The sequence below is a fragment of the Chanodichthys erythropterus genome, chromosome 14, assembly GCF_024489055.1.
Source record: "Chanodichthys erythropterus isolate Z2021 chromosome 14, ASM2448905v1, whole genome shotgun sequence".
Classification (NCBI taxonomy): domain Eukaryota; kingdom Metazoa; phylum Chordata; class Actinopteri; order Cypriniformes; family Xenocyprididae; genus Chanodichthys; species Chanodichthys erythropterus.
In genome coordinates, this window is record NC_090234.1 from 30,332,558 (window position 1) to 30,348,534 (window position 15,977).

At 37.1% G+C, this 15,977-nt stretch overlaps 1 protein-coding gene across 1 annotated transcript; it reads right to left on the reverse strand.

Annotated features, from left to right (window-relative positions):
- Nucleotides 1–2,107: 2,107 nt before the first annotated feature.
- Nucleotides 2,108–12,151, reverse strand: gja8a (gap junction protein alpha 8 paralog a). The gene is made up of 2 exons (XM_067409595.1): nucleotides 12,081–12,151; nucleotides 2,108–4,283 (listed from the first exon to the last, which is right to left on the reverse strand). The coding sequence occupies exon 2, from the start codon at nucleotides 4,268–4,270 to the stop codon at nucleotides 2,108–2,110; it is 2,163 nt and encodes a 720-aa protein (XP_067265696.1). The 5' UTR covers nucleotides 4,271–4,283; nucleotides 12,081–12,151.
- Between the last annotated feature and the right edge of the window lie 3,826 nt (nucleotides 12,152–15,977).

A 15,977-nucleotide genomic window follows, 5' to 3' on the forward strand; every position in this document is an offset into this window, starting at 1 on the left:
TTCACGAGACGAGAGTCGTTGCTATTTTCATTTTTAAACACGTGCAGTCTGTATAATTCATAAACACAACTTCATTCTTTATAAATCTCTCCAAAAGTGTAGAATTAGACGTTAGCCACAGAGCACAGCCTCAAACTCAGAATCAAACGTTACCATCTAAATAAATACTTTACTCACATAATTCGAAGCATGCATGCAGCATGTATGACGAACATCTTGTAAAGATCCAGTTGAAGGTTATATTAGCTGTGTGAACTGTGTTTATGCAATGTCGGGGCAGAGGGAAACGCATCTCTTAAAGGGGCCATGCTGAAAAAATCAGTGCATAGTTAATGATGCCCCAAAATAGGCAGTTAAAAAAATTTATTAAAAAAAATCTATGGGGTATTTTGAGCTGAAACTTCACAGACACATTCAGGGGACACCTAGGACTTATATTACATCTTGTAAAAAAAACAATCTAGGGCACCTTTAAACTTGAAAGAAATAATGATTTGATATTTGTCATGATAATTATCAATATCGACTGATATGGATTTGATCTTTTTTTTTTTTTTGGCCTATCACCCAGCCCTTTGGTTAAATTAGACCAGTGCAAGTTCAATAGGTCAGAAAAAAGTCTGATAGTGAAAGAGGGAAGTATCAATGCAAAATCACAAGATATATTATTAGATGAAAATATTTTGACACATGGCTTTTTGAACATATAGCCTATATAATAGAACGAACATATATATAATTTTAATAGTGCTTTATATATCGATATAACTACATACAAAATATTGTGACCAATCTGTCACGCCCACTGGAGCCTCATCAATAGGACACGCTCTGGAGTAAATTAACCCTGCAGAACCTGCATTGGAGCAGTTTATGTTCTGAGAGTAAATTGCTATGATATACTTACCATGAAAGTTTCCTCCGTTTTTGGAACCGAAAGTTGAGATTATCAGCTTTCTTACCCTTAAACATACCCGGGTAAGTAACATAAGTAACATGGAATACCCCTGTGAAACGAAACCAAAACTGAACCGACGTTACAACTTCGTGGATATTCCCAGATTTGCCTGTGTGTGACAAGGTGGTACTTTCAGTTTCTCTTTTTGGACTGTGGTTGTTATTTGTCTTAAATAAATAAATACAAATATACATTTAATAAAAATTCATTTGAAATTTAAGACGTTAAAACCTTGAGTTATTAAGCCTACATATATTTGACCACTAGAGGTCATAGAAGGTTCATTTCAGTCCAGTGTTAACCTGTGAAGTGCACTTACCTTTTCTTCAAAAATAATTTTATCTTTCTACATTTAAATAGAAATTATGTCATGGGTTAGTTGGGTGAAATGCTTTATAGCCTACCGCACAAAAGACAAATGCAGGGCTCTTTAAGTCATCAGTCATTGTAGTATCTTTATTATCAGATAAAATCTTGACACATAAAGCAGTAAAGGATCATTGTATGGGGTGGTGAGGTATTGCACACAGCATAAAATAATTGTTATATATTGTTTATTAATGATACAATCCACATAAATATTGAACTAAATAATGGAATTATCATTTTAAAACTCTTTTTAATGGACTTGAAAACCATTGGCAGTAGCAATTCAGATGTAAATGGAAAATGATATGAATGTTATACACAAATTGGTAGAAGATTTATAAAGGATAACAATTATTTCTATGGCCCAGGATCAGCATCTAACAATAAAAGGCAAATGTATAGATAAACATAACTAATTAAACAATAGACAAATAAGGCATAAATGGAGAATGTGAGATTATTTACTCCTTGTGACTATCCCTGGGAATAGTCAGGAATTTTCAAACTTGGATCTGGGACACCTAGGGCTCCATAGTGGGATACTAGGGGGTTCAGGGAAATTTGGAGAAATAATATTTTTCTCACACATTATAAATCATTATGCATGAAAACACATAGCTGCCTTTATACTTCAGTATAAAGGGGAGAATCATTTGGCATCACATTTTAAAAAACCCTGTTTTAGAAAACATGCTTGTAAGCTGGTTCACCTGATAATGTGGCACTTGGGAAATTTGGGATCAAATATTTGACTCTTTGGTTAAATTTCTGTTTGGTCAATCATATAGTTAGATCATCTGACCTGGCTCTGCTGCTTCCTTTGCTAAGACGGCTTAATGATCTTGTTTCCTCTGTTGACTCTAGTTCCAGAGCTACAAATGGCACATCCTTCACCTCCTCTTTGGCCTTCAAGGCTTTTGATTCTTCAGAACACTCCTTCTCAGGGCCTCCAATTTCCACAGAATCCTCTTTTTTCTCATCCCACTCCCTAGAGCCTTTCATATTCTCTGGATCCTCAATCTCTAATAATACCTCCTCCTTCCCCAAAGTTTCCACCTGTTCAGAGTCAACTGAAAGTCCTAGAGCTTTACCTAGAACCTCCTCATCTGGACTGACTGCAGTCTCAAGAGGAATATTCTCATTTAGATTTTCTAAAACTTCATCCTTACCCAGCATTTCATCTTCTAGAGCACAACTTCTTCCTGCATCCACTAAATCCTCTAGAGCTCCACCCTGTCCTATATTAGCTATATCTTCTAAAGTTCCACCCACTCCTGAGTCTACTACATCCCTTTGAACTTCACCCCCTTCTGTATCTTCTACATCCTCCTGAGCTTTGTCCTTTCCCAAATCCACTTCATCCCCAACTGGCGCTATGTCAGATAAATTTGACCCTACAACCTCCCCTAAAGCCCCAGACTCTTGTTCCCCCAAAACTCCAGCAATCTTCTCATCATCTAAAGTTTTTACCTCCTCCAAAATGTCCTCATTTACAAAAGGCTCAATCTCACAAAGTTCTCTCTCTTCGTCAGATGCCTTAATTTCTGTCCCTTCCTCAACCACATCAAGTAAACTCTCTTCTTCTCTTAATTCCGTGACCTTAAAGGTGTTATCCTCCTTTTCCTCAAATTCTTCTAAGATTTTCTTCTCTTCTTCAGCTCCTGAACATTTTTCCTCTTGTGTTGGCTCAGTATCTGCCAAGCTACTCTCTTTCACTGACTTTTCCTCAGTTGCCTCTCTACTGGCCAGTTCTCCTAGATCTATATCCAAACTCTCCTCAAGTGATATTAAATATGTTTCCTCCACACTTTCCCCCTCTGATCGCTCCTCCAGTACTTCAGGTAAAACTGCTTTTAAGCTGTCTACTTCATCTCCTTCCCGAAGTAGCTCCTCTGGTGGGAGCTCTGATAGTGTCTCTGTGACCTGAACGAAGGGGGGTCGAGTCTCATCGCATATGATTGTCTCCTCTACAGGTGGAGCTGTTGGCATAACCGCCCCCTGACTCCTCTTCTGCTCCTTCTCCAGTTGAGGTGAGAAGAACTGGCCCTCTTCCATACCGACCTCAGCTAGTGGATAAATGTGTGCAACCTCGTCTTTCTTCTCCTCTTCAAGGCGCCTGTAGCCTTTGCCTTTTTGGACAGGAGTGTTTAAGAGAAATGGTAAGCTCCTCTCCGGTGGTCCAAGAGGCTCCAACTGCGCAGGAGCTGGTCGATGAAACACAAAGCGGATCTTCTTCAAGCCAAGGTGGCTGATCTCCACAAAGTTGAGGAACAATGAAACACAAGCAACTGCCAGCATGAAAATGATGAAGATAGTCTTTTCAGTGGGCCGGGAGACGTAGCAGTCCACCGTGTTCGGGCACGGCCAACGACTGCACTTGTACAGTGGCAGGATGCGGAACCCGTAGAGGAAGTATTGGCCGACCACGAAGCCTACTTCAAACAGAGCTTTGAAGATGATATGGCAGATATAGGTGCAAAGCAAGGTGCCCTCGAGTCGGAACTTTTTGCTACCCTTCGTGCTGGTCTCCTTGGTGGTGCGAACACTTCCCTGATCCGTCGCCAGGGGAACACGCTCTTCGCCCATTTCCTGTTGGTGGCTAATCTCAGCTTCTTCACGCTCCTTGCGCTTCTCCTCCATGTGAATGTAATGGACAGCATGGCCGACATATACAAGTGAAGGTGTGGATACAAAAATGATCTGTAACACCCAGAGACGGATGTGAGAGATCGGAAAGGCCTCGTCGTAACACACGTTCTCGCAACCTGGCTGCTGAGTGTTACATACGTAATCAGACTGTTCATCTCCCCAGACAAACTCAGCAGCCGTGCCCAGAATCAAAATGCGGAAAATGAACAGCACCGTGAGCCAAACACGGCCAATCACAGTGGAGTGCTCGTTTACTTCCTCCAAAATATTACCCAAGAAGCTCCAGTCTCCCATGGTTGTATATTAGCTGTGTACAAGAAAGACAAATAGGAATTAGGGACAAACAAGCTGATACAAGTATCTTTTACATAATCCAGTGATACATAATAATCCTTACACAATACATAATAAATACATCATATACGCTTGCTGTTTTTTTATACAGAGATTTCAAAATATCGTTAGTGATATCACGAAAAATACTTTCCAAGTGTACCTTCTCCCAATCTGTAAACCTCCTTTCTAAACAACTAAACTGAACAAACTAGACTGAACTGACCATTTACAAACAGGACCAGGAAACAACTGTAAGACTCAGATATGCTATTGCCAAAATACATCACCAAAGAGCTCACATTCAACATTATAAGCCACCTGCACATCTTAGATATAAAAGAATACAGTTTCAAAGAAAAAAAACTATAATCATACAGGCTATTGCATTAAAAGAAGAGCCAAAGTGAAATGATCTCAAACGGTCACCTTTGCACAGTGGCAAATTCAATAGAGTCCAGTTCAGTCTGTTGCTCCTGGTGCCCTGTGGGGCGAATTGAACTCCTGTCCCCCAGTCACCCAGACTCAGTCCTCGTCCTTGTCGCACCACTGAGCAGATGTGAGCGAATGGGCTATGATGGCTGCTTTTCATGCCTGCCGTATACTCTAAGCTGCTAACCAGATGCCCTTTATGCACCAGACCACGAGTGTTGATGCAGAAGACAATAGGATCAACAGACCCGCAGCCAGAGGGGCCAGAGGGACAGGACACCATCCACAAGCCTGAACCAAGAGCACACACTAAAAAAATAAATAAATAAAACTGGGGCATGAGGTCTACAGCAATGGCCTACTTCATCAAGATATACATGTAAGGATGCATCAGATGATGAAAACCAATATGTGGTCATTCAACTTCCAGTTCCATTTACTTTAAAGGGTTAGTTCACCCAAAAATGAAAATTCTGTTATTTATTACTTACCCTCATGCCGTTCCACACCCATAAGACCTTCGTTCATCTTCAGAACACAAATTAAGATATTTTAGTTGAAATCCGATGGCTCCGTGAGGCCTCCATAGGGAGCAATGACACTTCCTCTCTCAAGATCCATAAAGGTACTAAAAACATATTTAAATTAGTTCATGTGAGTACAGTGGTTCAATATTAATATTATAAAAGGACGAGAATATTTTTGGAGCACCAAAAAAACAAAATAATGACTTATTTGGTGATAGCCGATTTCAAAACACTGCTTCATGAAGCATCGAAGCATAAATGAATCAGTGTGTCGAATCATGATTCGGATCGCGTGTCAAACTGTCAACGGCTGAAATCATGTGACTTTGGCGCTCCGAACAGCAGATTCGATACACTGATTCATTTATGATCCGATGCTTCCTGATGCAGTGTTTTGAAATCGGCCATCACTAAATAAGTTGTTATTTTGGCGCTCCAAAAATATTCTCGTCACTTTATAATATTAATATTGAACCACTGTACTCACATGAACCGATTTAAAATATTTTTTCAGTACCTTTATGGATCTTGAGAGAGGAAATGTCATTGCTCCCTATGGAGGCCTCACGGAGCCATCGGATTTCAACTAAAATATCTTAATTTGTGTTCCGAAGATTAACGAAGGTCTTATGGGTGTGGAACGACATGAGGGTAAGTAATAAATGACAGAATTTTCATTTTTGGGTGAACTAACCCTTTAAATAATAAGTAATTATATATAACATAAGTACAATTTTTTCAAAGAAATGATGTATTAAATTGATCAAAAGTGACAGTAAAGACTTTAACATTGTTACAAAAGATTTTGCTTTGAATGCTGTTTTTTTTAACCTTCTATTTAAAGAATTCAGCAGAAATGTATCACAAATTAGTACACAAAGATAGTATGCAGCACAACTGCTTTCAACATTGATAATGATAAATATTTCTTGAGCACCAAATCAGCATATTAGAAGGATCTCTGAAGGATCATGTGACACTGAAGACTGGAATAATGGCCATCACAGGAATAAATTTGAAACCTTTTAAAAATATTTTAAATTGAAATAATATTTCACAATATTACTGTTTTACTGTATTTTTGATTAAATAAATGCAGGCTTGGTGACCAAGGAGAGATTTCTTTCAAATACATTAAAAAATCTGACCCCAAACTTTTGAACAGTAGTGTATAAAGTTTTCATAGAGCGAAATAAATGCTGGCAGAAAACAAAGTGAAAAAGTTGATCTGTTTTATGGTCCATGTACAGCAATGAGAACTGGGAAACTGTGCCACAAACTTCATGACATGGTTTCTCATGTTAGGTGGAGCAGCATTTTGGTATTACAGTGTTTGTGTTTCACTGTATGTGTGGGATACACACAATAAATTATCCACCCACAAATCTTCAACAAAAAGTTGCTGCACTCTAAGCCAGAAGACCTTACGACAACAGAGATATTTCACAAACAGACAGCCTTAGGAAATGGTGATAATAAAGCATGGGCACACACATGGAGGAAAGCTGGGTGTTGGAGGTATAAGGTTTAAGGGTTGTGTGATAACGGGGCAACAGTGCAATGCAATGGCATATTTATGATATCGGCCAGGAAGCTCAAACACACATACACACATGGATAAACTTTAACAATACCCTGTTAAAAAGCTTCCTGCGCAGCTGAATCATTGGCCAGACACATTCTTGTCAGTGTTGGTTCACACCAAGATTTTAAACATTACGCAAAGCACCAATGTTTAAAGGTCAGGAAATGTATAGTCTGAGTTATTTGGCATTTTTGGGTTTACATATTTTGTACAGGGTCTCAGAGACCCCAGAGTCACTGTTTCTCTTACTGTGGCAGTCCTGATCAAGAGAGCACATAGAACAGTTGCCAAAACCCTATACTTGGGAATGGTTTATTTAAAGTTTGGGATTGTTTAGCACTTATCTAAACTGTTGAATTATTGTTGTCAGGGGAAACAGTTTGTGCTACAATTTTTGGAGAGAAAACAACATGACTGACAGTCAATGGGCAATGTTTTATGCCACATAGACGGAGAGTTTATTCCAAATACACAATTCATTTCCCTATTCAGCACAGTATCTCTCATAAACATTTGACTGGTTGCTGTGTACATTAGGACCAAACATCAAGATAAAGAGAAGAGTACAATTAACTAACTGCTTAATGGAAGTCTGAAGTCTGTGTTACTTATGTTGTCCATTTATGTGTGTGTGCTAAATGCTATATTGAAAACAAACTTACGAGCGGACAAACACTTTAAATTTGTTATCATTTAAGGAAATTATGATGCCAAATGTGCCATCAAAATTTTATCTTTGGTCCTATAACATGTCGCTCCCTCACCATTAATCATAAATACCTGCCATTGGCATACCTGCCATTTAGTTAAAACTAAATGTATTGTTTGTTCTTTCACTATGAAATATGTCAACTCAGGACATTTTTATTTAGACAATTTTATTAGCAAACACAACATGAGCAATAATATAAGTTAACCTGGGATCCCCAAAATAAAGGCATGTTTCTCTAATGGGGATATAGGGAAACAATAAAAGGTGGAACTAGAATTATATCAATACAGCAATATTAATAATAGCAATGCATAAAAAAAAATCATATTAACATGTTTTTTAATTCATTAAAGATTAAAATTATTTATATCTGACTGAAAAAGTCTGATGCTGTGTAACATTTCAGTGACTTGGTGTACTCTGCAATTCGGACCCTAGTATTGTGCCCTAGAGGGGTTTGTGTGTTGATATAGTGGACACTAGCAGGATAAGCCACACAGGACTGCCGGTGAATAGTGATAGGATGACACAGAAAGACATGATGTCATTCTAGAGCATTGAGCCTATGGAGCATGTGCAGTCAGGCGTGAGCCCACATCGTGCCAATGCAGCAGACACTCATGAAGCTATAACACAACTATCAAATGCTGCTCACAATACACTTACTAATGAAATTCAATTTATTTATTTATTAAAAAAAAAAAAAAAAAAAAATCAGTTTTACATTCTTAACACTAACAACATTTAGTAAAGTTACAAGCTCACTAAAATCACCCTGACATCAGTTCATTAAAAGTGTTTGGCATCATTTGTTTGCAAATGCCACTTTGTTGGATGTTGTATCTAATCTAATGCAATTACATTTCCATTTTTGACAAGCAAGACTTGAATGTCAAATGCTTTTTGAGGGCACTGTAAAGCTGAAGAACTTTGTGTATTTCAGTAATACACAGTCCAGACTTGAAAAAAACATTAAGTATCCTTGAAATTTACTAAATGTTTGAAATTTATATTTCCATAACAAGCTTCACATGCGTCATACAAAGATACAACCATTTAAATTTAAGTCAAAGCAATTTTTCACTCTGTCATTCATTACAAATTTCCCATAGCTGAATAAATGAAGACTTCAGCAGTTTTTCACTGCTAAAAAAAGAGGATGAAGATGCTAAGGAGGGATGATTCAAATAGAATCATTTAAAGAGACACAGATGGATCAAAGGACTCAGAAAGAGTCTCCACATAAATTAAAGTCTTCAAATTAGGAGACATATTTGTCCTGTGTCTGGATAGAAAAAGGGTGCCTATGACATATTTCATAAATTAGTAAACTCAAAGGGATAGTTCACCCAAAAATTTCCATTATTTCCTTCCCCTCAAGTTGTTCCAACCCTGTCTGAATTTCATTCTTCTGCTGAACACAAAAGAAGATATTTTGAAGAATGTCAGTAACCAAACAGTTGACCCCACTGACTTCCATAGTATTTTTTTTTCTCCATACTACACTCTAAAAAATGCTGGGTTAAAAACAACCCAAGTTGGGTTGAAAATGGACAAACCCAGCAATTGGGTTGTTTTAACCCAGCGGTAGGGTTAAATGTTTGCCCAACCTGCTGGGTAGTTTTATTTAACTCAACTATTGTTTAAAAATTACTGTATTGCTTAATTAAAATTAACCCAAAGTATGTTGGAAATGAACATTTATTAATGTTCAATGAATAATTATTAAACAATAAACATTTATTAAATTACTTATTAATAAATTTATATTAATAAAATATTAAAGCTTATTAATAAACATTCACCTTTTGTCTATTATTGTTGTCTCTAATTGCATCTGGTTTTTAATTTCCCAACTATTTTGGGTTCATTTTAAGCTAGCCATATAGCAATTTTTAAATAATAGTTGGTTTAAATAAAACTACCCAGCAGGTTGGGCAAACATTTAACCCAACTGCTGGGTTAAAACAACCCAATTGCTGGGTTTGTCCATTTTCAACCCAACTTGGGTTGTTTTTAACCCAGCATTTTTTAGAGTGAATGGAAGTCAACTGTTTGGTTACCTATATTCTTCAAAATATCTTCTTTTATGTGTATAGCAAAAGAAAGAAATTCAGGTTTGGAAAAGCTTGAGTGTGAGGAAATGATAACAGGATTTTTGGGTGAACTATCCCTTTAAAGTTTCTCTCTCAACTCTGTTCACACCTCCAATGTGTCTTTTCATTTCTCCTCATTATTCTTGAACTGAGCCTCACTTCCTGTGGGAACTATATTTTCGGACCTTTCCAATGATTGTTTAATTAATTTAACAGTATATACAAAAGCATTCTCTTCACTTCCCCCCATGTACACAAAAACTGTTCTCACCGATCACAGTTTATACACACTCTGTGTTTTTCACTCACCACAAGCGGACATCAGCCTGGGCCAACCTAAACTCTTGATTAGTGTGTGTGTTTGAACGATTACGTGTGGCGTGTTTATGGGTGTATGGATCAGGTAACTGTGCTGAGACTGAGGTCATTGTGCCGGTCGACCGGTTGTGGCCATAAAGAACACCTAAATGGGTGCGACGGCCGGCGCTGCCCAGCTGCAATTGTGTATGCGAGTGGAACAAATGTTGATTTTGGACAGAAGTGAAAGACCTGGCCTTCTCTGTTGTTCCTCTTGACAGACCTGACACACCCTCACCTCTGCTGACCTGTTTATATCAGAGTTCTTGACTGACCTTACAGAATGTGAAGCATATGACAACAATATAGCTGATATCTTATATTGAACATTAAATGATGACCAAATTAAGCACTATATTGTTGTCAAAAATATCGATAAATATTTGAAACACTTCCAATACTCCTTTCCGATACCAGCAGTATATTCTTGCTCTTTCTCCCCGACAGTGAACTGACACACCTGCCTCCTCTCACTTGCTTCGGTTGAATAGTGCTTGTATTGCGCATAATTTTATTCATTATATCTATATAAGTGGTGCTAACATAAAAAGCTGCCTTTTAAACAGCTTGCGAGTACCAAATTGACTTTTTTTCGTGTTTATTGTGCTTAAATGGTCAAATACATACAAAATTATGGCAAAATGCCCAACTTGCCAAGTATTCAGGTAAATACTGTAAGCTTTTGATCGTAATTGAGAGAAAACGCATGTTGTGTAACAGTATATTAAATCTGTGCATTCGCTCTTATAGTGACAGCAGCCTAATAAACCTGCTGCTGTCTATCATGTTAATCAAAGAACAAAAGTCAAAGAGAAAATTACTCATTGCTCTTGAATGAGTAACTTTTGTAACTTTAATTGTAAGCATTAATTTGAATTTAATTTTTACAATAAAGAGTATCCAGTGTTATTTTGATTACTTTAATTTCTGTAGTTACCTGAAAAACTTAAAGCCATGTTTATTTAATTTGTCTCTTTATTCTATTGTATTTTTTGTGCTATCATTTGCAATTGGTTGATTTGTTCTTATTTTATTACTATGAACAAAAATGTTCAAATAATTGCATTTATGAGTGAACCATTGGTTCGTTCATTCATTCATTTGATTTGTTCAAAAACACTGATTCATTCAGAAACTAAACAAGTGACTGTTGTTGAATCATTCACACAACAGTCTCCTTAAAAAAAAAAAAAAAAAAAAAAGGATTCTCGAGGAAAAAAATCAAGTAACTGTTTACATCTTTGATGAATCATTCTTCAGAATTTCCGTTATAGGAACATAGAGAAAATCAATGCTCCTTGGTTTTCATGGAGCATTGTGAGACTTGTGAAAATCAAATGTTACAGTGAACTGGAAGCATTTTGCAACTGAGACAAACCTTAATAGAGTAATAGTTGATTCTGCTTTGAATGTTTTTGGAAATATTTTTCTTGGCAGAGCAAAAACGGACAAAATAAATGGCAATATTGTGTTTAAAATGTAAGTTATTCAAAATTTGTCACAGTTCCCTCATTTCCCGGACTCCATTTCCCAAGATCCTCTTGTCTGCACACCTGCACTCACTTCCCTCGTCATCTCTCCATCATCACGGACTACCTGCACCTGTTCCTGATCATCTGAACTCCCTTTATAATGGACTCACTCCCTTCACTCCTTGTCTTTCCTATTGTTAGTTTATGTGTTGATGTGTGATACGCTCCTTCATTTATTAATAAATACTCTTAATTGTGGATATCTGTAAACGTCTCATCTCTCCACACCAGCACCCATAACAATATTATGTTCTTTGTTTAACTGTTGAACAAAAGCAGTATGACACTTGCAATCATGCTGTTGGTATTGTTGTTACAGCTCACTGATATTCAGAACAACACTGTGCAGTATTTAAATACAAAACATGACAAAATAAATGTTGGCATATAAAAAAGCGAAACGCTGATTACTTCATCCTGTGTACTAGAGACAAATCTCAAGACAGATGAGAAGCCTCCATTGGGAAAACAGACTCCACGCATGAGAAGAATGAGAGACAGGGAACCAGAGCGGCGGCAGGCATACGTACCAGCAGATACAAGCTTCCTTTTCCTCAAATTCAAAACTTCTAATGAACAAGTGATTTCCTATGGAAGTTAGTACCACAAAGGGTTCAAAAGGACGGAGTGCCAGTAGTGTGGGAGCCGAATATTAAAATCAGTGCTTCAAAGTTTTGTTGTTTGAGTCATTCATGTTACATTAATACCACAAATTTATATTGGTCAGTGCATATGAGTCAGTTTCAAAAGTAAGGCAAGAGAAACCATTCTTTGAAAGTTCTCTTGAGAAAGTTATGACTCACAACACCAAGTATTTACCTCATTGTTTTAGTTCACTTAATTTGGTTAACCAATCAGTAACGAGACACACAATGGCCATTCAGACATTTTCCTTATTGAGTTATTGTATTTGGTTTTTGTACTTTGTATTTGGTCTTCCAGCAGACGGCCTACGTAAGTCAACTCGTGCCAAAAGAGTAACTTCTGACGCTAGACTCTAGGAATAGTGTAAGCTTGTGGTTAAAAAACAATAGGGCTGGGCAACATTTTCTTTTAAAAAATTATCATTTTAGACAGTTTTTCTATATCATCTGAGCTTTTATGTTCATCAATGCATCATCTGTCAGTTCAGAGATTACTCTTTTGGTGTAAGTCGATTTATGAAGGCCATCTGCCAGAAGCTAGTTATTTTAGTTTATAAAGATTTAAATATGGATATTTTTTTCAGAAAAACCCATCACTTCACAGAAGGCCTTTATTAACTCCCTGGAGCCATGTGGTGTTCTTTTATGATAGATAGATGCACTTTTTTGGACTTCAGGAGCGAAATCAGGAGTGCCATTCACTACCATTATAAAGCTTGGAAGAGCCAGGATATTTTTTAACGTAACGAGAGACAAACTCATATTTTTTGTTAATTCTGTGTAGGAAACTTCAGAAGTTTTGTGGTGATACTGATTTTGAAGTATACAATTTTATTCACATGCATAATAGTAAATAAATATTATTAGATAGAAAATAAAATATAAAATGAATGAAAAATTATAATATTTAGTATTTTCTACAAAACAAAACTCAAAGAATCCTTTAAAGATTTGATGCAGCGAATCTTGAAAACTTGCCAAATTAAGTGATTACTCAAATGAAAGATCATCATTTTGTCAGTCAGTTTGTACCTGATCACCGTGTTGACTGCAGGTTAAATTAAAAAGCGGTAACCAAATATAATAAGATCCACTTGTAAACAGCTAAGAAGTTTTGTTCACATGTGTAAATGTTCTCTAACCCTGTCATGTACAACCTACTATAAACACACAAGCATATAAACTGGCAAAACATATTTGCAAAAGTCAAAAGAGGAAATGATTGATTGTTCTCTTCAACCTGACAGGAAGCAGACCCTGGACTTCCTGTAAGTGTAGCACTGGTCACTCTAGGGAGCCAATGCTGAGATGCTGCTGAAACAATGGATGATGCAGAAGATGAGGGAGGGAAAAAAATTTGAGAGAAAATGGGTAAGGAACAGAATAAACAGGAGAAAGTCATAAATAAGCCAAGGTTCATGGGAAAAGGCAGTGGACTGTCAGTCACTTTAGAGGCACAATGTATCAGACCATAGAAAGCAGTAGAAACATATATTTTAATGTTTTCTGAAGAAAACGTGTGTGCTTTCCAGTGAAAGATCACTGCCTAAGTCTCCTACTTTGTTGTAAGTCACTGCCAGGGTGTTGCTATGCGGTTAAGGTGTTCTGTGTGACGTTCAGTTCCATTATCAGTTCTCACATGTGCTTTTTTCTGCCAATGCAGACAGAATACCATATTGTCGGAGCTTTCAGTTTTTGAATGAATTGTCTGCAACACCTCTACTGAATTTACAGTGCGAAACAGAGTGCAAGAGTAGTGCTATACAGAACTAATGGACAAATTTATGAACCAGCTCTTTTTAGTGAATGTAGTTCGTCTCTCGAACGTTTGACTCTTTAAGTGTCGGTTTATTTTAGTGAATCAAACACATACAACTTTCAACTGACTGTGAGATTGAAATCAGAACAATTACTGACTGGTTGTTCACATGACAACGTGTAAAGATACACATTATTAGTTTCTGTAAGTAGTCTAAAATTTTATTATGTTAATACATTTTGCTTAAAGCGGAACTCAGTAAGATTTGCGAAGCTCCCCCTACAGGTTCCTTCAGTGAATCACACTGAAATTGTCTTATAAAGTCATAATATATACATTGTTGTTGAATTACCGTAAAGCATTTTGTCACTCTCGCGTGAACGTGAACATGAGGCGAGATTGTGTCAGGTCGATGCAGCTCAACTTGCAAGTGCTGTTTTCTGGCGTAGACGTGCCAGATGGGGTTAGTGCACGCCTCAAACACACCACTACAAGTCAATTAACATCGTAAGGACTTCGAAAACTATTTATGAAGGTAAAAAAAGTTAAAATATGATTTCATCCCACCATTGGACCACTGCAGAAAACAATGTTATCAGAGGATGTGACAAACTAAAAGCAGGATAAACACTTAACATCTTTCTCTCAATTTCCCTCTCTCTCCACATCTTTTCTCATTCTTGTTTGTTGTTAGAACCAGTCTTTAATAGCTGTTGAGAATCTTATAAAATTAGCTGAACTGATAATGAAATTGGCAACATGCAGACATGCATACTTTACACACCTGGGGTCGCTGTCTCAGGGTGGCTCCATTTCCTGTGTTTGACTGAGTGGTCTTGCCCGACCACTGAAATCCATGTTTCAGCTCCAGTGCAGAAAAACAGAACATCTACCCGTCCAGCTTCCTCCTTTCTCTTAGAATAACGTCTGTCAGTCTCCTTTCCTGGGCCAGTTTTGAAAGTGTTGATTGCTGTGTTTCTGTAGGGGTGGAGTGTACAAAAACATTTTGTTCATCTCTGCTTGTTATGTCAGCATAGCATATAATCAGCATTTTAAGAATAGTAAAAGGTGGTGAAAACTGCCAAAAATAAGGAAAACACTTGTCATCATTTGCTCACCTCCATGCCATTCCAAATCTGTATTACTTTCTTTCTTGTGCCCAAGAATGTCATGAACCAATCAAAATTGGAGTCCACTGACTTCCGGTGTATGGAATAATAAAAAAAAAATCTTAAAATCTTTTCTTTACAGAAGGAGGAATTCATCCAGTTTTGGAATAACATGGCAGTGGGTAAATGATGACATAATTGTATATTTTCATTATCCCTTTAACAAAAACATATGGACAACTCCAAAAGGAAAGAGGGAGAGTTAACTAAACTATTATAAAGGGGGTAGTTATGTAAAAAAAAAAAAAAAAAAAAATTAGATGGACAGACACATGAAACAGATGCATTAGATGCATTTCGAACACAATTTGTTCTTCCGAAAAGATATAAATCAACATATTGAATTATAACAAATTTATACCTGTTACACACAAATTCTGCCCTCATTACTTTTGTCTCAGTCACCCTGTTTGCAGAAAAAATGATTGGTGGGTGTTGGCGAGTAAAACAAAGCAGAATCTACATCATAGAGTTGTGTGTCCCATTTTAATAAGGCTCAAAGAAACTCTCCAGACAACAGTATGACATGTGCAACAGTCTGGTGATGACAATGAGGATCTGCTTATTGACGTACTATAGCAAAAGACTTTAAAGTGTCATGAAACCCCCCTGCTTTAGCCTGGCTGTTCACGCCTCAAAAGCTTAAAAAGTCTCAAGAAATGGGTGTGTAAAGCAGTGGAAAAGTAGGAGTGTGTGGAGAACAACCAACAAAACACAGACCTACAACAACACATTTTGTCATTTTACAAACAAATGAATATTAAAATATAAGTTGAGGGCACCTTGATGTGTTTTGAAAATGTCTATCAAAATAATTCATCATGCCTTCGTGTTTATGATCACATGTACGGCTGT